The 26,045-nt window shown below is 38.3% G+C and overlaps 1 protein-coding gene across 4 annotated transcripts in view; it reads left to right on the top strand.

The window, feature by feature from the left end:
• Window positions 1–18,785, top strand: part of DPP4 (dipeptidyl peptidase 4) — an 85,234-nt gene extending 66,449 nt beyond the window's left edge. For 3 of the 4 annotated variants that reach the window (XM_015110130.3, XM_077956053.1, XM_077956052.1), the window contains 6 exons: window positions 1,719–1,773; window positions 2,351–2,450; window positions 5,186–5,250; window positions 15,629–15,701; window positions 15,967–16,040; window positions 17,647–18,784. In XM_015110130.3, the coding sequence (XP_014965616.2) occupies window positions 1,719–1,773; window positions 2,351–2,450; window positions 5,186–5,250; window positions 15,629–15,701; window positions 15,967–16,040; window positions 17,647–17,748 (469 nt within the window). In that variant the 3' untranslated portion in view covers window positions 17,749–18,784. 4 annotated transcript variants of the gene reach the window in all.
• The last annotated feature ends 7,260 nt before the right edge of the window (window positions 18,786–26,045 follow it).

Here is a 26,045-nt window from a genome sequence, read left to right as displayed (position 1 = left end):
GTGAATCAGGATTTGAAGCCAGTCTCATTCCAACTCTTATATTTAATTACATTCAACTGGTATGTGGGAAATGTAACTTTGAGTTTCTATAACCAACAGCATGGATGTCTGGGGAAGCATAATTGGGAGGGTGGTTGAAAATGATGTTATGAAATCATAGACTAGGAAATGCAGAAGGATCCATGAATGATTAAGTAGATGGAGAGAGGAGATGACAATTTATTAGGGATTCCTGAGTGAAAGAAATTCTCTTTCACTAAAGTTAATGATTAGCTATTTTCCTTAACAATTAAAAAATAGAGATTTAGAATAAATGGGATACGTTTGTTCAAGAGTGAGGCTTTGATATTTTAAAAATAGACATGTATCTATCCAGATTGCTCCCCTGTGAGAGAGGGCATAGTTTCCAGGGCCTCTCAAATCTGACTAACGAAAGTCCTAAAATTACAAAATTGAGGATCTACTATATACAACCCCAGTTAAATAAGTAATGAGAAGTAGTGTGTTTATACAGTGGAACACACTATTGCAGCAACTAAAAAGAGTTAAGCATATAACAACATGGATGAATTGCATATACTGTTGAATGATTACAAGATCCAATTTATATAAAGATAAAAACTAGGCAAAAAAGTTCAGTGAAATTTTTATGGAATTCAATAAAAGAAAAACGTTTCCTTTTGTCCCTTTGCAAAGAGAGAAATGCCTTAGAGGCTTCTGATAACATGCACAGGCCATGATTTCAAGGATACGTTCACTTTGTAAAGGTTGATCAATTTATACACGAATGATCTGGTGCACGTTGCTGTATGTCTGCCTCCTTCAATTTTACAAAGTTTACATGGAAAAGATGAGTTGGAAACGGTTTTAATTTTTTTTCTAACACTGCTTACCTTAGGGCAACCTAGGACATATATCATTATGTGAAAACACAAAGACTCTCAAAATCAAGATAGGTTAATGCAAAGGTCTGCAACCATCCACAATGCTAAAAATTTGAGTTTCATTTATCAGGTATTTTTAAGTAAAAAAAAAAAAAAATGTCTTTTGATGTCAGGCTAATATTAAGAAATAGGTGCATAAAACATTTTTCTTATTTCTTTACCTGGATTCCAATTCTGAACACAGTTTAGTGGCAAAGAAGACTTCTTAATCCATCAAGGAAAAATTTATTTTTATTGAGTGCATGGTGCTGAGCTAACTAATCAACACCCAGCATAAGAAGGGATTTATTTAGAGAATGGTGTTTCAGTTCTCAGGTAGGGGGCCCAGAGACATTTCTAAGCCCTACTCAGAAGTTTTTCATGCCCTTATCTTTCTCCATTGCAGGGGCAGACTCTCCCAAACTGAAAAACATCTGGAGAGATTTACATTCAATTATGTAAAGAAAAGTGCATCTGGGCTGCAAATTTTTATATAAAGCTGTGAAAAAAACTGCCAGGATTTGTTTTCTGTGAATCGTACACACACACACACACACACACACACACACACACACACACAATTTTTATGAACAACGAAAGTAAACCATGTTCATCTGGATCTTAGGTTAAAATGATAGATATTTATCTTGGGTGTTTATTTGATTACTGGCAGCAATTTTTAGTCTCAAATAGAATGAAGCAGAGAACAAATGGCAGGGTTTCACATTTGTGCCTTATCTAAGTTTTCTATACACAATGCAGTACTGATCTGTGGACTTTTTCCATGTGTTTTAGACAATTTTCAAAAATGGGATTTGTGGACAACAAACGAATTGCAATTTGGGGCTGGGTGAGTAGTTGACTGATGAATCTGTATGCATTCGTTAGTGAATATCACTCAGAGTAGGTTAATTTATCTTTCGTATATACATATTTGGAGGTGAAAATCACATGTATCAAGTCTTAGGTCTCTGGGCAGTAACCCTACAGAATCTCCACTGAGTCAGGCTTACACCTTTGTTTATTATGATGAGCGAGGGAGGTGAGGTAGAAAGAGCAAGAAGGAAGGAGTGAAAGGGAGGGAAGAGGGAAGGGAAAAAAGGAGGGAGACTTTTTCTTATGCATCAGTCAGTAAAGATTTCGTGTTATTGTTTTTAAATATTCTATAATTGGTACCACCCAGTCACTAGGGTCAGCAAATTTTCCATATTTTCCCCCGTATACCTACCAAGAAAGGGATCAGGGCTCTGAAAGTGTAGTCTTTAAAGATACTGTCCAATTAAGGCCAATTTAAGCCTCCTATACCATGCTTTTTATCTCTAAAGAGGCACAGTATATAAAGATGTGAGAAATGTGGAAACTGCGATTCGCTTACCATATGTCCTTATTCTTTTACCTCCATAAAAATAACTGTTTCCATTCCTTAGTCATATGGAGGGTACGTAACCTCAATGGTCCTGGGATCGGGAAGCGGCGTGTTCAAGTGTGGAATAGCCGTGGCGCCTGTATCCCGGTGGGAGTACTATGGTATGTAATTGCTGCCAGGTACAAAGAGATACGGAGTGTTGACCTCAAAATGCCAGTAACAAAGCCATTCCTTTCTGAGTTTCAGTGTTTTTACAGCGAATAATAGGCTGATTCATCTTAGAGGTTCTTTTTGGATACCTATAATAAGATGATCTCATTTATTCTGCTATTGTGCAAAGCTGGGTGGTATATTTTATTACACATTTGGTTTTTTATCAACAAATTCTGTTTTCCAAATTTCAAAACAGCCCCAATGCTACATTTCTACAGATAAATCGTTCCTTATCTTTACTCTAATTTGATTCTTGGGTTTCACATATTAGCAGAGTGAGAGAAGTGTGTATCTCTTTCCCTTCAATTAAATGTCAAATATAAGTAGGGCTTTGGATGGGAAGAGGAGAGGAGAAACAGTGGAAATACCTATCGGAGGGTTGGTTTCTTTTTTTCACTATCTCTTAATAGGTGAAAGCTACTCTAGAATATGCTCTTGGTCATTAAGAGACTATTATTTTGCAAGGCATCGTACACCTCTAAGACTGCAATTCTCAAAGGGGAGGGAGTGAGCGATGGAAGATGAAGGAGGAGGGAAGAGTCAGGGGTGGTAAGGAGATGAATGATTTTCCTGCACCTCTTTTAACCCCATCTGAAGTCTTCTGTCTAGTGTAAGAAAAGAATGGTTGATGATGAATAGCTCATTAAATATTTTATATCCAGAAATATGGTAGTACCCAGAGGAAAGACTCTTAAAGTCTCTCCCAGTCAAGATAAACCAATGTAGAAATATATTTCTATCTTTCTGTTAAGAAAATTGGAGGGCATAGTTATAATTTGATCTACACACAATGAATTTGTTTTCATAATATTTCTCTGCTTGATATTAATTGTTCTGTTGGATGGCTTGTTTTTGGAGACCTCTAGTGGTCAATAAAATAATGGAGTAAATCTTTGTAAGTTTAAAAATATGAAATGAGAAGAAAACTTCATTTAATGTATATAGACCAACATAATACATAGGAATTGTCTAGAGTTCTTACATATGTGTAAATTTAAACAATTTTATTCAAAGATGGGACAAAAGGAATACGTAAATGGTATTTTAAGGCATATTTTAAAAAGTTTACAATTGCATTGTGCAGTATTTTTTAAATGTTATTTTTAAAATTTCAGATCTACTTATACACGTAAACCTGGTTAGCATAAATAAGAAAGGAGTATTGTGTTCTATGACAAGCAGAATTAAAGTCTGCAGCTACCTGGAGGAAAATGTGTTTTGCCCTTTAAGGTCATTTTCCCCCATCTAACATACAGCCTGAGATATTAATATTTAAATACTAAAGTTAAAAAAGATACGAGCATTTCACGAAGATCTTATATTTCAAAGTATCTTTAAAAATATTCTATTTTTATATTAGTGTCCTTTAAGTACGTAAAATTACATATAGTCGGTTTTCATGTTAATCAAAATGATAAAATATCACTGTTAGTAATTTTGGAGGAAAATATTTTGACTTTCATAGAAATGGCATAAAGTACACATATGGAGCAACTAACACTCATTAGTGTAGTTTCTAATCTACAATACCAGTCATTCAAAAAGTGTTAGAATGTTGAATTTAGATAATATACCCACTTTTAAAATTAATGGAATTGGCTTTGAAATACTTGTAAATTATAGTGAAATTCAAGCCACTAACCTATACAGCACAATGGCAAGATAAAATTCTTAGACTTTTTAGCTGTAATCTGGTCACTTAAGGAGGCAGTTTTCAAAGCAGTTATGTCAGGTTTTTAAAGTTTATTGCGATTTGGTCTCAATAATTTTTTTTTTTACTGATATTTTAGGCCAAATATATATAATGTATCATTTAATTTTTTTTAAATCAGGCAAAATATGTTTAACTATCCAAAATAACCAAACCAATTATGCAACCTGTTTTTCAACCATATTTATAGATAAAAGAGCTTATGTCATTTCAGCAGACAGATATTAATGTAATCTGTTTCACAATGCTCAACTGTTATACCACAAAAATTGAGGCTTCACCACAAAATGAGAGAAAACAAATGTTTAACTTGCATTATGATGGAGTAGCTGAGCCAATGCGAGGATATATAGCAAATAAATGATAACTGAATTATTTCTTTTTATTATAGTGAATTCCAGCCTGACCCCCAAAATAAAATATGATTTAAATCAGCAACTAGTAATTGAACATTATTAGGGGTCTCCAAAAGGAAATAGATGATCATAAATCAGGGCACATACTTGTATTATAACCAAAAAATTTCAACACAATTGAGGCATTAAGTGACTTCCTAACTAAAATTCTTTGAGAGGGTCATATGATAATGTTAAGATCCCTTACCCCTTAGCACTTCACATTTGACTTTCCTGTAGGTGGATTATTGATTGGATTTTAGATCATCTGGTTTGATCTCCCTTTGCCCCACTGTAAGGGGAAAGTGAGAATGGGTTAGGGCTGAGTGTGGAAAGGTATGAGTATGCAGGGAGCTGGGAATTAGCATCTCTGGCTATATGAGCAAGGCAAGTAAAAAATTACCTCCCATAAGCTGCTTTAGCCACCCTTTTCCTTGTTCATAACCACACAGAGATACTTCTGAGAGTAACTCTATATTCCTATACATGAGTGAAGACATATGGAAACACTGAAGTGGCCCATTAAAAGCAAGAAAAGTTGTTATTGTATGAATTAAACTTTTTTTTTCTTTCACAGATTCAGTGTACACAGAACGTTACATGGGTCTCCCAACTCCAGAAGACAACCTTGACCATTACAGGGTAAGAGATGAGGACCTATGCCTATTTTATAACCTATTTATAAGTGGTTTAAGAACCTTCTTAAGTGTATCTATTCTAGAAAATATATATTTTTATTTCCAACAAAATTCTTGTTAAAAAGAAATAACACAGGTGGTTTAGAGATACTCCAATAGCTTCCCCTACTATATTCTGCATAATTACAGTCTTTATCGTATGCTATATAGGTCACAATATGCATTCATTTAGAAATACAAAGCAACATCAGATAATTACTTTAATTATAAAATTTCAGTTTAGAAAACCTATTAGAAATTCAACGTATTCCTTTAGAGCCCAGAAGACTCTCTAAACCTTTAGCTATATATTGAAATTTCTTACAGTATTATCATAAGATGTATATATGAGACTATAATTTTCTTACTCATAGCCAATTATGTACGGTTTTGTTCACACAAGATTTAAGTAAAGCAGGTGAGAGGTAGGTACAGTTGGGCAGTACCCTTAAAAAGCCCTAAACCTAAATCACTGAATAGCATCCAACAGGCTGGTTGCCTGATGGGAGAACCAGTGGGCAGGTTGCTCTGCAGATGGGCTATAGCATTTAAAATATGGTGTGGGTGCAACTATCATTGACAGCCCCCATGTGCTAGTGTAGATGCCACGGCAAAGCCAGAGCATTGTCTTTGGTGCCACATTGATGCAGCTGGAAGTGCTAGCATAAGTACTAGGGACCCTTCTGGCACTTTGATCATTCCAAAACTTTGCTGATTCTGTTTGTCATGTTAGGTTGGAAAAAAAATTGTTTTAAAACCCTGAAACTTACAGCTGACAAGGTAAATCATCTATGATGTTTACATTTTCCAAAGAATGTTCACAATTTTTTCCAAGACAGTGAATTAAAGAGAAAGAAAAACAGTAAGAATAACTTAAGAACACAATTTCTTCTCATCTGTGTCATGACTTCATATTAATACATTGCTCTGAGCAATATCCTTATGTTTTTGTAAGATGTCATCACTATTACTATGGATGCTGAAGTCATCTGATCAAAACACAGTAAAACTCAAAAGTTTCTAGTTTTGCAAGACAAGTATAGACAATTTAGTTTTACCAATTACTTTCAGCTTAATGAGTAAGGGATGTGTATGTGTGTGTGTGTATGTGTGTGTGTGCGTGTGTGCAGGGAGCTGTGATAGCAATGTTTTTGTGTTAGTGGCTATATGACGGTTTTCCTGTCTGTTTATCAGTTAAGATAGAAAAGTAACAATCTGCAAAGTGAGATGCACAGATCATCTACCCCTACAAAAAAGTCCCATAATTACATTGTCCCCATTTCTGCTAAGGGTCGCATTTAATACTTAGGGCTCAATTCTTCCCATTCTTTCTCCTCCACCTCCCATAAGCTGCTTTAGACACTCATTTCCTTCTTTGTAACCACATTGCTATTGTCATATAACCTATCTCCTTTTACAACAATAACCCAATTTGTCTCCCCTTATCCTGTCTTCTCACACTCCAGTCTACTGCGCACAGAGCTGGGAGATTGACTCCCACCCACAACATGTTCATGGTTCCTTCTTGTGTACTCGACTAAGCCCAGTCCTCACTCTTTACCAGGTGTTCGGCGCCCTTCCTACAGTAGCCCACTTTGTCTGGAATGCTTGCTGTTCTCTGAATGTTTCCGTGGCTCTCCCTTTTGTGCCTTTGCCCTCTGCTCCTTCCACCTGGAGTGTCATTTCCCCTCCATCTCCACCCACTGAGAAACGTATACAGCCCTCTCAGTGGAGTAGCATTGTCTTTTGAATCCCCTTTTGATAGTTTCCTTGTATATCTCTGAATCCTCAATTTTATTCCACCTTGAACTGATAGGTATCTTGTACTGAATTTTCCCCTCTTCAGTACTGTTAGCTCTTCAAGGTATACAAGCTATTCAACATTGTATTCTTTGCCTTCCCCTTTAGTGAGTATAAATCCCCAAACCTTTCCTGATTTAATTTAAACACTTTTTGAAGGGAAACATTGTTATACAAGAATTTCTCCATTGCCGCTTTCATTTTCCAGTTCAAATTTTCTTGTTAACGACCCCACCAGACTACTTAAATTTGATTGTCAAAGAGTTTTCTCCTAGAAAATACTGAAAGTTCCTGAAACATTAGAGGTGTAACTGCCTTGGATCCCAATCCCTCACTTGAACATGGTGGATGATGAATCCAAAACGTTCTTTTAAAAAGTTATATTCTAAAAAGTGGAGGCTGGAAGCACAAGATCAAGCCCTAACCCTCACATCTAAGGAGGTTCATGGCACCTACCCTACTTCCTCAAAGAACATCAGCCAATGGGGTATTTCCCCTTCAACCAGCCCTCCCTATATAATGAGATAGGATAATTGGCTGTAGTCTGCCATTTCAACCTGCATACATTTCCAGTCTTTCCTATAGACTCCTCGTTCCCACATAGATCCCCCTCTTCTCCAGCTCTACCCCCCACTGCGGTGGCCATTTCCATCTCCCCCTTTAGGTGTTCGCTGCATGAGGTAGTTATGTAAATAGAAGTCACTTCCTCCTGCCAATGGCAACACACGCACACTGGGTGCACAAAGTCACTCTTTCACTTCACTGCACAGATGGCACCCGAGGACTGTTTAATCCTTCCACGCCAGGAGTCGGGTTTTCTTGGCACAAAATTCATTGCTGGCAATGGACACATTAAAACTGCCAGTACCAGGGAGCTAAAGGTTCTCAATGTGTTACTAAGAGGAATTATTTGGGAGGGCGATAGTTAAGGTGGGCAGGATACAAGTGAGGCAAATGCACTAACTGAATTGTCTCCACCGTGGTAAGTTGCTTCCTCCGAAATGTGGAGAACTGAATCTATGTGGAGAACTGAATCTAAGTGCCTATTTTTGGTGCACAGCAGGCTTTAGAATAAAGCTGCCCTCCTTTGTTTTTTAAATGAGCCTGTGCTTTTGTCTCTGGCAGGAATACATTCAAAGATTCTATTTTCCTCCAAGGCCCCAGCTGCCCCTCTGGACCCCATCTTTTACTTTTCTTTCCCAGGTTGTTTTTCTTTTCTCCTCTCTCTCTCACTCACTCTCTCTCTCTCTCCCTCTCTCTCCTTCTCTCCCTTTCTGTCTTCCTCCCATCCTTTTTGAAAAGACAAAGGAGACAATTCCTTAGAGGATTTCACCACCCTGTGCATTTCAGTGGATCAGAAGGAAATATTTTTAAAGCGGTTCACATTTAGTCTGGATCAGTGACTCTTTTCAGTACACTGAGGATTAGGAATGACCAAAGTGTGTAACAAGTAAGGCCTTGATCTTTGTCCATGTTTTCAGCTAAATAGCCACTGATACGGTGGCCAGAATTATAGCCTCTGGAAGAAAATGCAGTTTTTAATAAAACTCAAATAAGAAAAGGATTTATTATTAGGTGATTGTTGGTCTGGATTTGGAAGAATTTAGAGAAATCCACATCACCAAGAGAAGCACATCACGTGAAATCAAAGTCCCTCTCACCATTGAGGAAAGGGAATTAAAGAGCCATTTGCATACATGAACGGAACAGGCGGGGATGCCATGTGCAGTTGTTCAGCCTGTGCCCTGCTGAAAGCCAGACCACACTCCATTTTCTAAGGCACACACCTCCAAGGCTGTGTCAAACCAGATGGAGCACCCTTTCCTATTCTTTCAAAGCTGCCATGTGGATTAGGGGACCCTGAGACTAAGGCTTAGACCCAATGCAGTGACACAAACAGTGACTCCATAAGACTCTTTTTGGAGATAATCATCCACCTACTGGCAAGAGGCAAGGGAGAAGCACTTTCAAAGGATATCCAGACCTCAAAGAGGAAAGGAGATGTTCATCCCCCCTTATCTCAAGGAGCTGATACCAGAAGCTCTAAATGGGCAGCTAAAGTGGAGGGGTGACAAATCTGAGCTAAAGGGCAGTATAGCTCTATGGAAACATCTTTTCTGCAATGTGTCTCAGTCCACAGCAGACAGATATGGTGACAGGTTTGAGCAAAGGAACCAGATCCAAAGAGGCAACCCTCACAACCAATGTCAATCAGCAGACAGCAGCTGTAGCCACACCTTGCGGAGTGGCCTCCTAACAGTGAGGAATGGTCTCTCATGTGGTCAGTCACAGGTCTTTTAGTCAAACTTGTAAAAAATGTTAACATGTGGTAGACTTTCATTCACCCATTCAAGGTGCCTGGCGTTTTAATCATTCAGAAGTTTATTCCTTGTCAGTTAGAGAAAACAGTATTTTGGGAGAGAAATAAAAGACAGTAGGAAATAAAAGATGAATTTGAATATGACAAAGTAGCCAATATGTATGAAAAAGACTTGTGGTTTTCCAGTTGTGACTATGAAGCCCCAGGAATTCTATACCTTAGGAGCATGTAGGAAGGGGAAGGGGAGTAGCCGAGAAGTTAGGGTTTCCCCTTCTCCACTCCCTAGCCAGAGGGGATCTAGTTTCACTTATTTCATTCATGTTTTCATTCATTTATTAAGTGCTTCTATGGCAAGTCATCATTGTAAGCTCTTTACATGGGTTATCAGGTTTAATTTTCCTCCCGATCCTCCGAGGTAAGTACTGTGTTTCTATTTTACTGACACAGAAACTGAGGCACAAAGATGTTATGCAACATATTGATATTGAGGGTTAGAAAAGGGAGAGAGGGCACTAATCTGAATCATTAGAGAAAGATTTCAGAAGATGGGGAGGATGAGCATGATGTTCTCAATAGGTTACACATTGGGGGGAGGCAGATCAGCACAGTAGACAAATGAATAGCAGGAAGAGTGGTTTTCTGGTGATGTGTGAAGCAGGTCCAATGAACTGAGGGATAACAGAAGAAGGGCTCTGAGAAGAGCAAGCCAAATGCTGGCCAAGAAGGCAGGACATAAGCCTGGGGAGGGGATGGATTTATGAATACACACAGAAGTATCAGATCAAGGGCAAGGGAAATAGGACCCAAGTCCTGAGCCTTGTTGCCAAGAGAAGAGGGCAGCCTGGAACACACAGAAGGGACTGATTTAACTTGTAGAGGAGATTTATTTTGCATTTTGCTCAAAATTTGATAGGCTTTTGGCAAGTGTATGAAACAGTCATAGATTTGGCAGTCTTCTGCTAGCAGATTTGAAATGTTCAATCCTTAAGAACTGCTGCATCGTTAGGTTATGCAAAACAGGGTGCAATTTTGTAAATATGCCATCTTGTACTGATTTGACATTTGTTCTATTATCCCAGAATATGCCAAAGGGAGAGAGACCTTCAGATTTAAGCCAAACCTTAACTTGTTTGTTGAGTGCTGATAAAATGTTGACTGCTGTGTGATCTTTAAAGAAGCCAGTGTTGCTTGGTGAGGCCTGAGGTAGAGCCCCCTGTCTGGGGTTGATGGGAGCTCTCCTTGGCATCCCATGAGTACAGTTGTTTGATAGATGTAAACAAGTAAAACATCTGATTTAGTGAGTTGAGTTCATTCTTTTCTTAAACATTTTCTGTGGCCCCTGTTGTGGCATTAATGGTGCTTCCCCAAATGGCATCATTTAATATTAATTATGGAGCTTTGGTTACGAGTAGGAGAATGCACAGAGCAAGCCGCTAAACCCAAGGTCATATCTTACTGAAGTGCTGGGTTGCTGTCCATTAGACCCAATGACTGTGTGCTCTTTCTATAAGATCTTATAAATGGGAGGAGTTGTTTGGTTGTGATGTCAAGTGCCAATAGAATATGACAGTAAGGGACATGGGCTTTTGGGATTAGGCCAACATGTCCTCAATTTCTGTGTCAACCACTTACCAGCAGTATGAGCTTGAGGAGGCTACTTAACCTCGCTGAATCTCAGTTTCCTCATCTGGTTAATGGGATAATCAGACCTACCTCACAGGGTTATTGAAATCATTAAATGAGATGCCTGTGCCTGCCATGAAGGAAGCTTTCAAAACATGGCAGCTGCCACCACTATTATCTCCAGGAAGCAAAATGTCCTTATGGTTCCTAGATGGCACTAGGGGTAGTTTAAAAATTGTTATACCTTCTGTTTCTCATAGTACTCTCCTCCTCTTATCAGCTCTCTCTTTTAATTCAAAAATACAAAGATTTATTTGTTGGAAGGTAACTGAAGAACCAGCATGATCCAACGAGCAGCTACAGATGGTTCTTCTTGGGGACTGAAGGAAAAGCTCCTCAGAGATGCTGTGGAGTCGGCACTGCCACTGGACCGATCCTTCCCACTTCTCCTTGCCAGGCTGTTGCTGGCAGCGGGGCTCTCCGGAAGTTTCTAGCCTCAGGAGAGTGCCAACTGCACCACCATTGCATCCTTGCCCATTTATCACTCTGAGTTTCCTTTTTAGTAGTTGGTGATAGACTATTCGGCTTCTAACTTAGTCATCCATTTCCTTTTTTATTTCTGTTTCCATGGATAGGCAAAGAGGGATTATCCTCTTTTGGTAGGTTAAAATAGCACAATTAATTTTTTTCTAATCATTAATCATACCTTAAATTCATGCCGGTATTTCCTTTTCTGGCTTTGTGTGTTACCTTTACAGCTTCAAGTGTGCCATACAGTGGACTGTAAAGGGTGTTAATTGAGAAGCCAGGGTGCACAGTTGAGTAGGGAATGATCAATGGTTCCAGAGGCAAGGTGACACAGCTGCCTTTTTCTGGGGGAAAAATGTTCTGTGTAGCCTCAGAGCCTTAAAGTGGGTGTATGTCTCTCGGCTGCCTCTCTCCCTCTCACAGAGAGGTCCCTCTGGAGGCTTCTCCCAGTGAGCAGGGGAAGTGCGCATTTGAAATGGCACACTTATCTTGCAGTTGCAGGGGAAGCTTTTGTTTTATTTTTCTCTTGCTGCATTAAAGTATTTGTCTTTCTTTCTTTGTAGTGTAATATTGTTAATGTAAAACAATTTGCATCATGACACTTTTATCACAGTTTTCGTCTTTTTCTCAGTATGTTGCATTTCTCACCATGTCTAGTTCATCACAGCTACAGTGTGTACATCACAACATTTATCTTAGGCTCAGGGTTTTACTTGTTTATAAAAATTGTCTTCTTTCAGCCTGTATTCACTCCATTTAAGAAAAAAAAAGGCAGCCAGAAACTGTTTTGGTCCAAACTCCAGTAGTTATCACATTCCTTGCTAACTGTCCTGCGTATTTATATGTCTCCTAACTATTACTCTATGTTTCAATGACATTTCTCAGTTTCATGGCTCGGGGAGGTTGTAGGAGCAGCTTTTGCTTTTCAAGCTGCCAAGCAAGGCAGGCCGATGAGGCTTTTGGAGGTGAGGTGAGGTGGCACAGTTGTATATTTGGGTCAGGTCTGAGTGTTAAAGTTGACTGTCTTCTGCGAGCAAAGAGCTAAATTTAATTTGGAGAGAAACAAGGAGGCAGGAAGTCAGTGCAGGCTGAGAGCATGGCTAACGGAAAGGATCACCAAAGAGGACTCACACGAGGGCACCTGGACCTGCAATTCAGGCGATTAATGTTCACAGTCAGTACTCAAGCCTCAGCCTTTCTTGTCTCCAGCTTTGAATGCTGCACAAAACTGTCTTTTAGGGAGATTTATTTTGACCTATTCCTCTCTGAAGGACAGAGAATTGCTCAGAGTTCTATTGCCCCATTAGGCTATACGTCACTTGCGTAGTCACAGAATATGCCTCCCAAATCACCCAGGGCTGTGCAGAGCAATCTCTCTTCTGATTAGCGCAATCTGAGAAGGCATGGGGTCTTAGGAGGATCTCAAAGGATACCCACTATTATTGTGCACTTCAGATTCCAGGACTGTTAATTAACATTTTATTTCACACTGTTTCTTTGCCAGAAGGTCACATCATAAACAGCTTGGAATTTTAGTAGAGACACAGCGCAATGTAGGAAGTAAAAAGGACTTGCTGTCAGACTTTGTCCAGCTCTGACACTTGCTGTAGTTGTGACCTGGTGCAGGTTACTCACCTTCTGAGTCTCGGTGCCTCCATCTAGAAAGCAGAATTGGTCTAGACCTATTTTAAGTGAATATTGCAAGGATTAGATATAACAGTGCTTTTATAAACCCTTATTTATATGTGATGCTTAACACAGTGACAGGCACAGAGTAAATGCTCAATTGAGTGTTAGCTATTATCATGAATGGCATGGTGTATGGATTGAAAGTGGGCAAAACATATCTCAATACATTTCAGAATGAGCATATTTTATTCTGCCTACCACAGCTGATAACACTTGATTCTGCAAAACTAGGACCAAATATAGTGGACACTGCAAGTGCTTGATAATTTATTTCATTTACTCATTTAATTGATAAATATTTAGCATTCTCTTAGTTAAGAGTAATGCACAATATAGACAAATCTTTTTTCTTATGGATCTTATCATTTAGTGGAGTACATAATAAGTAAATATTGATTGACTAGATGAAAAATGAATGGAGGGATGAATGGTGATGTTGGGATGGATGGACCGATGGATTTATATTTAGATGTATTTATCTGAGACATCTTACCAGACAAAAAAGTTTCTCAAAAATAAAAGGAGTCTCACTCAGGTTTTTATTCTGAGAGTTCATGAGTAAAATTCTCAGTTTGGGTGAGAAATGGAATATGGTCAGAACAAGTAGGAACTAGCCTGCACAGAAGAGGAAGCGCATTTGTTTTAAGCCTACCAGGCCAGGATGACCTTGGGACATTCAGTCAACTGAAACATTTTGGGTGGCTCTGTCCTGAAAGTCAGAGATAAAATGTCTGTTTTCCAGAAACACTGTTAAAGAATTCTCACATCAGCATCAGAAATTTAACCCCCAAAAATGCTTTTGCCATGCCTCTTGGTTCCTATAATTGTGACAGAGTAAGAGGAGTTACAGGAGCCCACCCTTATTTAAGGTGAATACATTCCAAGACCCCCAGTGGATGCCAAAACTGTAGATAGTACCGAGCCCTCTATACATTATGGTTTTTTTCCTCTACATATATACATACCTATGATAAAGTTTATAAATTAGGCATTATAAGAGATTAACAATAGTTAATAATAAAATAGAACAATTATAATGATAAACTGTAATAAAAGTTAATTGAGTATAGTCTCTATTTCTCAAAATATCTTATTGTACTATACTGCAGGTAACTGAAACCATAGAAAGCAAAACTGCCAATAAGGGGGGACTACTCAATTCCAATTTTATTGAAATCAAAGCTCAAAGAGCAGCGTATCTCCAGTTGCATAGCTCACTGATATTGAAACTGGAACTTGAATACAAACACGGTTACTTTAGCCCCATTCCCTTCCTGCCAGGCCACCAAGGTTCCCATCAAAAATATAAGCTGATATGAGCTACAGAGATATCTGTGAAATATAAACCTTGGCTTTCATAAAGTTGAATTTGATTCACCAAGGTGCTGCAGGACCAGCTGGCTGCTTTTAAACCCATGGAGATGCTGCTGCGCCTTTCCTGCCCAATCCATAACAGGACCATCAAAGTGGACTCTAGCTCACCCCCTCCCAAAGGCACTACAGTATTTTGTGGCATTTTTACCTTCATCCCAACTTTGGTAAATATCCTCAAAATTGGATGACCAGCTCTAAATGCTTTCAATGGCTTTTTCATTCAAAACTCCTGACCCTCATTATAGGAGCCCTGGCTCAGGCCACATAGCAGTCTCAAAAAGCTGAGTTCCCAATTTTTTTTTAATCCTATTTCCTTGACTAATTTGGGTATGACTTGATCTAATAGTATCTCCTCTAATACACAGAATGAGGCAGACAACAACAACCCACTGATTTTCTAAGGCCATTTTTGATCTTTTTTACCCTCTTCCCCTCCCATATGTTACATTTGCCTAGGTTTTTAACATCTGTTCCCAAAGAGGTAATATTTGCTTTTCATTCAGAGCTTAGCAATGTGGACCAAAGTTCACATGACATATTGCAGAGTATGTTTAGTTGCAAATGCTATGTACAGGCTCTTTGAAATGTAGCATGTATGGCACCATGTGACACATGGTTGCCATGGCAATACACTTTTTGGCTGAACTACAGCAGAAGCCCATGGAACATACATTGCTAATATGAGACTCTGCCCTGTGCTAATGCATAGGACACAGCCAATCTGGGATCTGGGACTCAAGGGGTTTTGCATGCAGGCTGGGTGGCAGGTGCCCTCTTCCTGCATGTTCAGGGAAGATGTGGCATCCTCCCTTCCAGTCCTGTCTCCTAGGCCCAGGGCATGCTGTGCATTCTGTCATGCATGGAGACAGCATTTGCTTGAATATCGGTTTGCTATATTTTGTATCAAAGGGGGCCCCAGCTGAAAACATTTTATTTTGTAAACTGAAGTGAAAAATCAGTTTATGGCAGATCCTTTTTTGAATAATGACATTCTTTTTCCCAATTCCAGAATTCAACAGTCATGAGCAGAGCTGAAAATTTTAAACAAGTTGAGTACCTCCTTATTCATGGAACAGCAGATGGTGAGTTTCAGTTAATTAGACTTTTTAGTATCACAGACAGGTTTGCAATTTCACTACTGACAAAACAAAAGCATGAGGGGCAAGACTGTTACATTTACTTCAATAAAACAGTGTTGCTTTCCACAAGTCACTTGTCTTGGGCTAAATGGGATGCTGAGTCCTAGAACTTCAAACGGTCCCTTTCTTCTTGTGCCTTTCCCACTCCTTGGTACCAGAAAACTGGAGCGGCTATTAGCTACTTTATGTTTCCTTTCTCTCCCTGCAGATAACGTTCACTTTCAGCAGTCAGCTCAGATCTCCAAAGCCCTGGTCGATGCTGGAGTGGATTTCCAGGCAATGGTATAGAAAAACTTTGTGCAAGGGGAGGGAAGTTGCTGGTGGGGTATAGTTTCCTCTTTCTGGGCCAATTCTCTTAGCAGTGCCAGAGACAGGACAGAATAAAAACATTAAAACAATTTTTTTTTTTCAACGTGAAGTCAGAAGAGTGGTATCCTTGAGCCATGCACAGAGTGATGTTCAATAATATTAGTGAGTTTGTGGTTAAGAAGCACAATAGTGCATATCCTGGGAGTATCAAGACACTGCTCTCCTGTTCATGTGATTGTTCAGTCTCTCCCTATTTTGATTCAGAAGTAATCACTTATTCAGTAAATGTGTGGCAGAGTAATTCTAAAGTGAAACCAGCATGATAATAGCTCAGCTCAAATATGAAAATCCATTTCTGTCTGGTACGTATTACTAGCCATTTGAACAACAGTGGGATCTTAATAATCAGCATGCTTCAGTTTTTGCAATTGCAAGGTGATCTTTTGTTAAATAACCACAGTTTATTTATTAAACAATTAGGATTGTTTTATAAAGTCAGAAATGGCTAGAGCTGTTGTTGTCTATGCAGAGGATATTTCTGGTTATTATGTCAAATTCATTTTCTGCATTAGAGATTTTCAGATGAAGGAAAAAATACGTATTTTTATGTATGTATGTATGTATGTATATGTATTTATGTGTCCTCTAACGCACGTGATCTGCTATGTGCTCAGTTCAAATGGTGCCCAATGCATAGGAGTGGGACAGTTACTTGATACTGAGAAAAACTGGCTATCTTTTGGGTCAGTGCTTTATAACAGTTTGAAGTTTATTTTTCTACTATTAAAAGGAAAAACACATGCTACTTAAATTAAGCTTTTTTTTTTTAAGTTAACTTATGTCTCCGTAATTTATGTTTGCCCAGTAATGACTTCCCAATTATTTAATAAGGTATGAATTGATAAATTTTTGCCCCAGATCATAAATTCCTTTTACATAAATGTCAAATATACAGATTTTTAAAATACCAGTTTAAAATCTAAGTGTTTGCAAATAATACATCTGACTTTTGACTTCACTTCTATTAAACACACATATGTAATATTGAAATAGATTTTTTTCTAGTTTATTGGTGCTATATATTAGGCAACATTGCTTTTAAAAATCATTTATTTTAATACAGTTTATCTTACTAGAGTATACAGAAATTTAACACTTGATAACACTCTAATTAAAACAAGTGGGCTTAATGGGATAAGCATTCCTTCCTATGCATGGTGTATTTCTAAGTGACCTTTGAGTCAAATTTGGAAATGGATTGGGTGTTTTAATTAAAATTTACATATCTTTAAAGCACTATTCAATAAAGCCAAATTCACAGTGAGTTCTCTCAGCACCTGCAAAAGAGGATCAGAGACTTTGCAGGACAGAACAACATGCCCTGGAAAAGCTCTGGGGGAAAATTAGACACCCTCCTTGACCCTGTTTCAGTTCATAAACTGCTTCAGGAATTAAAACACTAACACTCTGTTTTATACCATGTATGCTCGTGAGAACTCATTTGAATTTACTTTTTTTTTTTTTTTTTAAAGAAGACAACTAACTTCCTAATTCTAACTTTTTTTCTTTCTCTCTCTAGTGGTATACTGATGAAGACCATGGAATCGCTAGCAGCACAGCACACCAACACATATACACCCACATGAGCCACTTCATAAAACAATGTTTCTCTTTACCTTAGCACCTCAAAACACCATGCCATTTAAAGCTTATTAAAAGTCATTTTTGTTTTCATTATCTCAAAACTGCACTGTCAAGATGATGATCTTAAAAATATACACTCAAATCAAGAAACTTAAGGTTACCTTTGTTCCCAAATTTCATACCTATCATCTTAAGTAGGGACTTCTGTCTTCACAACAGATTATTACCTTACAGAAGTTTGAATTATCCGGTCGAGTTTTATTGTTTAAAATCATTTCCGCATCAGCTGCTGAAACAACAAATAGGAATTGTTTTTATGGAAGCTTTGCATAGATTCCCTGAGCAGGATTTTAATCTTTTTCTAACTGGACTGGTTCAAATGTTGTTCTCTTCTTTAAAAGGATGGCAAGATGTGGGCAGTGATGTCACTAGGGCAGGGACAGGATAAGAGGGATTAGGGAGAGAAGATAGCAGGGCATGGCTGGGAACCCAAGTCCAAGCATACCAACACGAGCAGGCTACTGTCAGCTCCCCTCGGAGAAGATCTGTTCACAGCCAGACTGGCACAGTTTTCTGAGAAAGACTATTCAAACAGTCTCAGGAAATCAAATATGCAAAGCACTGACTTCTAAGTAAAACCACAGCAGTTGAAAAGACTCCAAAGAAATGTAAGGGAAACTGCCAGCAATGCAGGCCCCCAGGTGCCAGTTATGGCTATAGGTGCTACAAAAACACAGCAAGGGTGATGGGAAAGCATTGTAAATGTGCTTTAAAAAAAAACATACTGATGTTCCTAGTGAAAGAGGCAGCTTGAAACTGAGATGTGAACACATCAGCTTGCCCTGTTAAAAGATGAAAATATTTGTATTGCAAATCTTAACTTGAAGGAGTCCTTGCCTCAATTTTTCTTATTTCATTTCTTTGAGTGTCTTCATTAAAAGAATACTTTAACTTCCTTGGACTCATTTTAAAAAATGGAACATAAAATAGAATGTTATGTATTATTATTCCCATTCTACATACTATGGAATTTCTCCTGGTCATTTAATAAATGTGCCTTCATTTTTTCAGAAGTAATGACTTGTGTCTTGAATCAGACCTAAACCCCACTGGCATATGGACACATTTATCTAGAAAGACTCTTGTTTATTTTGTTAGTAATCCCTTGTAAACATGGAAATAGTCCAGCTTTGGTAAAAAATTAGATATATAAAAACGTGTTAAGCTAAATAGTTCATAGGTTTTTGCCTAATAATATGCAATTTTCTTATCATAAATACATATAGCTTTTGAGAAATCAAATATTTTATTTATTTATATCATACACAATTTATAATTTTATTGCAGGGAACTATGATGAGGCTCATATAAGAACAAATACGATCAGAAATATCATTCTGGCAGTTCTTATGGCTCAGGAGAAGTAGTCAAGTCAATTACTTAAGTGGTTGACTAATTATTTGTGGTTGACATTAGTATAAAAATAAAAGCATAATTTTTTTTTTTTTTGAGACGGAGTCTTGCTCTATTGCTCAGGCTGAAGTGTAGTGGCATGATCTCAGCTCACTGCAACCTCCACCTCCTGGGTTCAAATGATTCTTCTGTCTCAGCCTCCCAAGTAGCTGGGATTACAGGTGCATGCCACCACACCTGGCTAATTTTTGTATTTTTAGTAGAGACGGGTTTTTACCATGTTGACTAGGCTGCTATGTTGACTTTTGACCTCAGGTGATCCGCCCGCCTTGGCCTTTCAAAGTGCTGGGATTACAGGCGTGAGCCACCATATCCGACTGAAAGCATAAACTTTAAATGCTGAATTTGGCCTAGCAAAGCAATGTCTAGATAACAGAAAACGTCATTTTTTTTCCAATTATTTGCAAAACAGCCTCATTTTAAAAAATTTGACTTTGTGAGTTTAAACTTAGCTTCAGACCATTTGCTAGACAAAGTTTTCCCAGACAGGGTGAGCTACAGCATAAAAACCTAAAAATGGAAGAAATGGAAAAAAGAAATCTATCAATTCAACATAAGACTGATGAGTCATGCATAGGCATGGACAGTGGATTGTGAAATCCATCTTCAACTACAGCTTCAGAGTGTGCCATTGAGTAGCTTCACCTTAATTAAATCTCAACTCCCACTCCTCCACTGGAACCACAAACTGACCTTCCAGTCTGTAGGGCTCTTGTCAAAATTCTGCTCCTTAATACAGTTCAATCATTGTGAGTAGCTGGACCAATATTTGCAGAATTGTATATCAAGAAGCAGTAGTAATATATGTTCACATCCTGGACAGCATTAATGTTGACTAGGCTGCTATGTTGACTTTTGACCTCAAGTGATCCGCCCGCCTTGGCCTTTCAAAGTGCTGGGATTACAGGCGTGAGCCACCATATCCGACTGAAAGCATAAACTTTAAATGCTGAATTTGGCCTAGCAAAGCATATTAGCAAATTAAATAGATATTCTTCTTTTATCTTAATTGAAGCCAGACATTGTACATTGTCAGATATTGTACAACATCAGATATTATACAAGCCAGATATTATAATCATAATATCTAAGTCAGATACTATTTAACATTTGTACAATATCAAAATAATATAGATTAATATTCCTTTAGTTTCTAAGCATGAGTATTTTCTCTGGAGCGAGGTAATCCCAGCACATATTTTTCAGGCATTGAAGGCTGCAAAAGGTAATGATGTGAGTAAAGTCAAAGCAGTTTTCATTTGACCCTCATAGGACAAGTTTTCTTTTCCAATGAGAGTTTTAAATTAGCTTATGGAAAAAGAAGAAAATGGACAAATAAATTAGAGATAATCTGAGAATAAGTTTAAAACATACAGGAACCAGTCATATCACTAAGATGTGCAGACTTGTCTTGATATTCATAGCTGCAGCCTCTGCAGACACAGGAATGGCTAAGACTCCTTTCATAAACAACCTGTGAGAGTACACCAGGGCCCAGAGGCACATACCCGAAAAGAAGGGAGAAATGGCTTACATCTCTTCTATGGGTACAGGGTTTGTTTTTTAAGTTTCTATCAAGATTTTTAGAAAATCACTAGGAATTATTTTAACATGTTTTGTTGGAAATTTTGCTAAATATGATTACATACCTTCATACTTTCTTAAATATCAGGCACAGAATATAATTCAATGCATCCTTGATAACTCAGAGCCACTACCATATAAGTTAATGAACGTATTGGGCTTTGTGTCATTCTGCATACTTTGTTTCTTTTCTTTTTTCTTTTTCTTTTCTTTTTTTTTTTTTTTGAGGCGGAGTCTCGCTCTGTCGCCCAGGCTGGAGTGCAGTGGCGCGATCTCGGCTCACTGCAAGCTCCGCCTCCCGGGTTCAGCAGAATGACACAAAGCCCAATACGTTCATTAACTTATATGGTAGTGGCTCTGAGTTATCAAGGATGCATTGAATTATATTCTGTGCCTGATATTTAAGAAAGTATGAAGGTATGTAATCATATTTAGCAAAATTTCCAACAAAACATGTTAAAATAATTCCTAGTGATTTTCTAAAAATCTTGATAGAAACTTAAAAAACAGGCCGGGCGCGGTGGCTCAAGCCTGTAATCCCAGCACTTTGGGAGGCCGAGACGGGCGGATCACGAGGTCAGGAGATCGAGACCATCCTGGCTAACACAATGAAACCCCGTCTCCACTAAAAATACAAAAAAATTAGCCGGGCGTGGTGGCGGCGCCTGTAGTCCCAGCTACTCGGGAGGCTGAGGCAGGAGAATGGCGGGAACCCGGGAGGCGGAGCTTGCAGTGAGCCGAGATCGCGCCACTGCACTCCAGCCTGGGCGACAGAGCGAGACTCCGCCTCAAAAAAAAAAAAAAAAAAAAAAAAAAAGAATTTGTTTCTTTTCTTATTCGCAGGTAGTCACTGAGGCTACCGGTTCCACTTCTTGGCATTTGTTACTTTTGCTCAAAGTTGATGTGAGAATACTGATTTGTAAGACTACTAGATTTGCACAATATTTACGATTCAATAAACTCTAAATAAAAAACATACCAAAACGCAAGCATAGCTTTTTTTCCATAAGGTAAGAGGATTTTGTTGGTGCACTCTGTGGCAGTTATTTCAGTGGTGTCCAGGAACCCTCTAGTGTACATCCTGAGTGACCTAGAGTGTGTATTCAGGATGTCTGAGGGATACAGATGATTGAGAATGACAGACAAGTGGGGGTTATAAAGTATAACATCACAGCTGGGTGCAGTGGTGGCTCACGCCTGTACTCACAGCACTTTGGGAGGCCGAGGTGGGTGGATTGCCTGATATCAGGAGTTCGAGACCAACTTGGGCAATATGGTGAAACCCTGTCTCTACTGAAATACAAAAAAGCAGTTGGGCATGGCAGTGTGCTCCTGTAATCCCAGCTACTCGGGAGTCTGAGACAGGAGAATCACTTGAACCCAGGAGGCAGAAGTTGCAGTTAGCCGAGATCACACCATTGTACTCCAGCCTGGGAGATAGAGAGAGACTCCATCTCAAAATAAATAAATAAATAAATAAATAAATAAATAAATAAATAAAGTATAACATCACTATCTCATGAGGAAAGCTCACAGCATGGTATGAATGAACCAATGTTATGCTCTGTAGAAATGTATCATCTTTCTGCACGGTCTTCTTTCTGTTACAATATTAACATTTACACCCAAGAATTTGAATTAATAGATAACTTCCTTACTTGAGAGAATAACATTTTTTTTTGGTTGCTTGCAGGCTTTAAGCCTCAACAAACTCGATAAATTCTTATTCTATATAGCCTTTGATCTGAACCAACTCTTTCAATTATTTAAAAAGCATGTGTGATTATGGAGTGAAGTGTGACCATCCAACAATCAAAACCCTTATTTATTGTTTAAGCTTCTTCTATCCAAAGTCCTGATATTTGTGACTCACGAGCAAAAAAGGTGTTGCATTGGGTAAGTTTGGTTTCCAATGTTAATAACAGAAAGATTGGTGGCAAAGAAAATGTAACACATTAAGCAGAAATATTAATCATCATAACCTGATTCTGGTTCCATGAGCCAGAATGAATAACCTGATAAGGAGGAAAGCGGTCACATCTCACCTCCTGCTGGAGACACAGTGCACTGCAGCTGAGGTCAGATGGACCTGGGTTAGAGTCTCAGTACCACTACTCACTAGTGGGAAACATTTAAAGAACAATACTTAGCCTCTTTGAACTCCAGTGTCTTCATTTGTAAAAAGTACAAAAAGACCTACCTTACAGAACTGTAGCATTGCTATGAAGATTTACATAGATACAATGCCTGACACCTTCCTTTCACCTTTTCCCTCCTCCTAGTAATAACCATTTAGCTGCTGCTTCTTGATGGCTCCATAGATTACACAGATTCTCGCCTTGGTCTTCTGTGTCCTCGGGTGCTGGGCACTTGAAGGTACTCATTAAGCATTTGCTGTGTTCCAATATTGACATGTCAGTGACAATTCCTTTTGGATTTGTAATCACTCTTAATAAACTGAGCAGCAGAATCTCCTGGTATATTTCACTTATTACATCAAGAGCCTTTGCTGGCTGGGTAAACAGCAGAGCACAGATCTGGGCTCTGGAGAGTTACAAAAGAGGGACAAAACACCAAACACCATCTCTACCTTCAAGGGGCTTATAAATAAATGGAAAAAAGAAGTCACATGAAAAAAAATATGTAACTCTACACACACCAGAAGGCAAGAGGATCCAGACAGAAAGCTGAGTCCAGGGTGAGAATGTAGGGTAGGATTCAAGGGTGAGCATAGAGAAGGTGGTTTCTGGATTATTATGAAGCAGTCATTGTCTGAACTGTGTACCATGCTTAGGTTTAACAGTCTCAGGCTTGCTGTGGACACTGTGCTTTTCAGAACACTTTGTTTTTTTTCAACTACAACTATATACACAAATATGTGTAATATATATATATAGTCTCCATATATAAGGGAATGCACTACATAAAAGTAATTACAATAAAGCTATTGTGTCTGGAGTTACTTGTTAGGTGCCTAAGGAGTATACTTGAGCCTGTTTCATTTCTACCCTAATACAAATTTATACATCACTCATGAAAACTTAGTTTTGTCATCTGAGAGTCATCCTGGAAGGGAAATTCCTAAGGAGATGATTCCACTGTTTCCCCACTATATTCTCTACTGTGCTGCTCTATTAATCACTTCAAAATTCATTACTCAAAACTCTTAATGGGTAAAATTCCAACAATTCTAGGATAGAACTTAACATCATTTGTAATGTCTCTGACTTGTGTTTCTATCTTTTCCTACAAGTCTTCACTACCCTTCTAACACTCCACCATATTGGGCTGTTTGCTGGGTTCCAAATATGCCATACATAAAATATGCCAGGCTCTAGTTATGCCATATAGCTTTACTTTTAAATTTCATCTTTATTTCAATACTGACATAGGTTTGAGAATCTTTGCAGTTCCGGTGTTGCTGGAAAAGGGGTCCTGATCCAGACCCCAAAAATGGGTCCTTGGATCTTGCAAAGGAAAGAATTCAAGGAAAGCCACGGCATAGTGGAAGAAGCAAGTTTTTCAGAAACTGCTTCGTTACAGTGTGGGGTATCCTCAGGAAGCAAAAGGAGGAATGCCCTGTCCTTTGTCAGTGCCTCCACTTTTATAAGGAGTTACAAAGAGCTACAATGAAACTTGGAATATGCCTACATGCTCACTGAAGGCAGGGGCCTTCGGTGCGACTGATATTACATGACACTTAATCTTTTAACCTAAGCTTGCTCATTAATGTTACCTCTAAGTAAAGAGGGCTGAATTCTTAGGACATTGGGACATTCTGCAGGCATGGTGGGAGATGCTCTGTATGGTCATAAGTATTCTGTAATAATAGGTTGTAGCCAGCTTGGAAAGTGGCTGTTTTCAGACCATAAACATTAACCTTATAGGTGCCTTAAGAGCATTCTAGCTCTTCACTTCAAGATGGAATCATTCTGGTCATACTTCGTTAGACCAGAGGCCTAGTGGGCAGGGGTTCCTTCAATATCTGGAGTATATTTCCTTCCCCATTTCCATTCTAATTCATGTGCTAACTCTTCTATAATGTTTTCCTCAAAGTCTGCCCTATTCAAAAAATGGCTTTACTCATATGACCAACTCAGCACATGTCACATTATTTATAGCTATGTATCCACCCTGTCCTTAGAAGCAAGGATCATAGTCCTATTTCAAAGTACCAGCAGAAAGGATAGTATCCAGTACACCAACAGGAACTGAACTGGTGTGACAGTTGTATCAGTTAGCCACAGCTTTCCACAGAGAACATTAAAGGAGATCTCTAAAGTAAAAGTATTACCAGTAATCTTTGATTATTAGGCCTCTTCAAGGGGACTAACTATAATTAGCCTCTCAATGTAGACATTTAGAGAACCATCATATTATCCAAATGACTCTCATAAAACTTTCAAATGCCTGTAATCTCATTTCATTTCATTTCATTATGTGAATATATGAGATAGATACTAATATATTAGAAAAATTAGAATGCAATCTTGCAATGATAGTAAAATAGACAAGTGCCCAGGAGCAAATAGGCTAAAGTTAAGCCAAAACAGAGGTAGGTCAGTGCCATAGAAAACAGAATAAGTCACAATTTTAAAAGTCAAAAATCCTAAAAGATCTAGCAATCATGTTGAAATACAAGTTGCTTTTGGATCATTAGTGGAGAGTTTCTATCAAACTCTGGGTTTAAACTATATCAAGGAGACATTCAGATTATATGTTTCTATATTACATTATACAGGAAAAAACTTCCCAATATTGTAGGCTGTGAAACAGGAGCAATTACAAAGTAAACTCAGTAGTCAAGAGAAAAATACCAAGCAGTAGGTTAGATAGAATTCTGAATGCAATTATCTCCACAACACACTGCCAGATGGCTCCAAAAGAATAATGGTCCCATCTGACTTTTGTAAGAAACAGGGAGGAGACAAATTTTAGGAAATGCTTTCCCCATGGAAGTTAAAAACAGAAGTCTAAATAGAGTTCTAATAATGAGGAATACTACTAACGACCTTGGAGGTTTTTCCTAACATAAGAAACAATGTCATCTGCACCCATTTCTGGAAAAATGAGTAAATATATCCTTATATAGTTCTCATAATCTTCTGTTCATAAAGTTCAAATTGTTTACTCTTGAAACACACTCTTAAATTGTTTATATCACCAAGAGTTCTTAGCTTTGGGGGTGTCTAAATTTAAATATTATATTCAAACAATCAAAATGTTTTACACTGATTTACTAATTAAAACAAAGAAAAAAGACAAGACACTTTGTAT

Source organism: Macaca mulatta, chromosome 12 (assembly GCF_049350105.2).
Source record: "Macaca mulatta isolate MMU2019108-1 chromosome 12, T2T-MMU8v2.0, whole genome shotgun sequence".
NCBI lineage: Eukaryota > Metazoa > Chordata > Mammalia > Primates > Cercopithecidae > Macaca > Macaca mulatta.
Note: the sequence above shows the minus strand (reverse complement) of the source record. Positions and strands in the feature narration are given on the sequence as shown.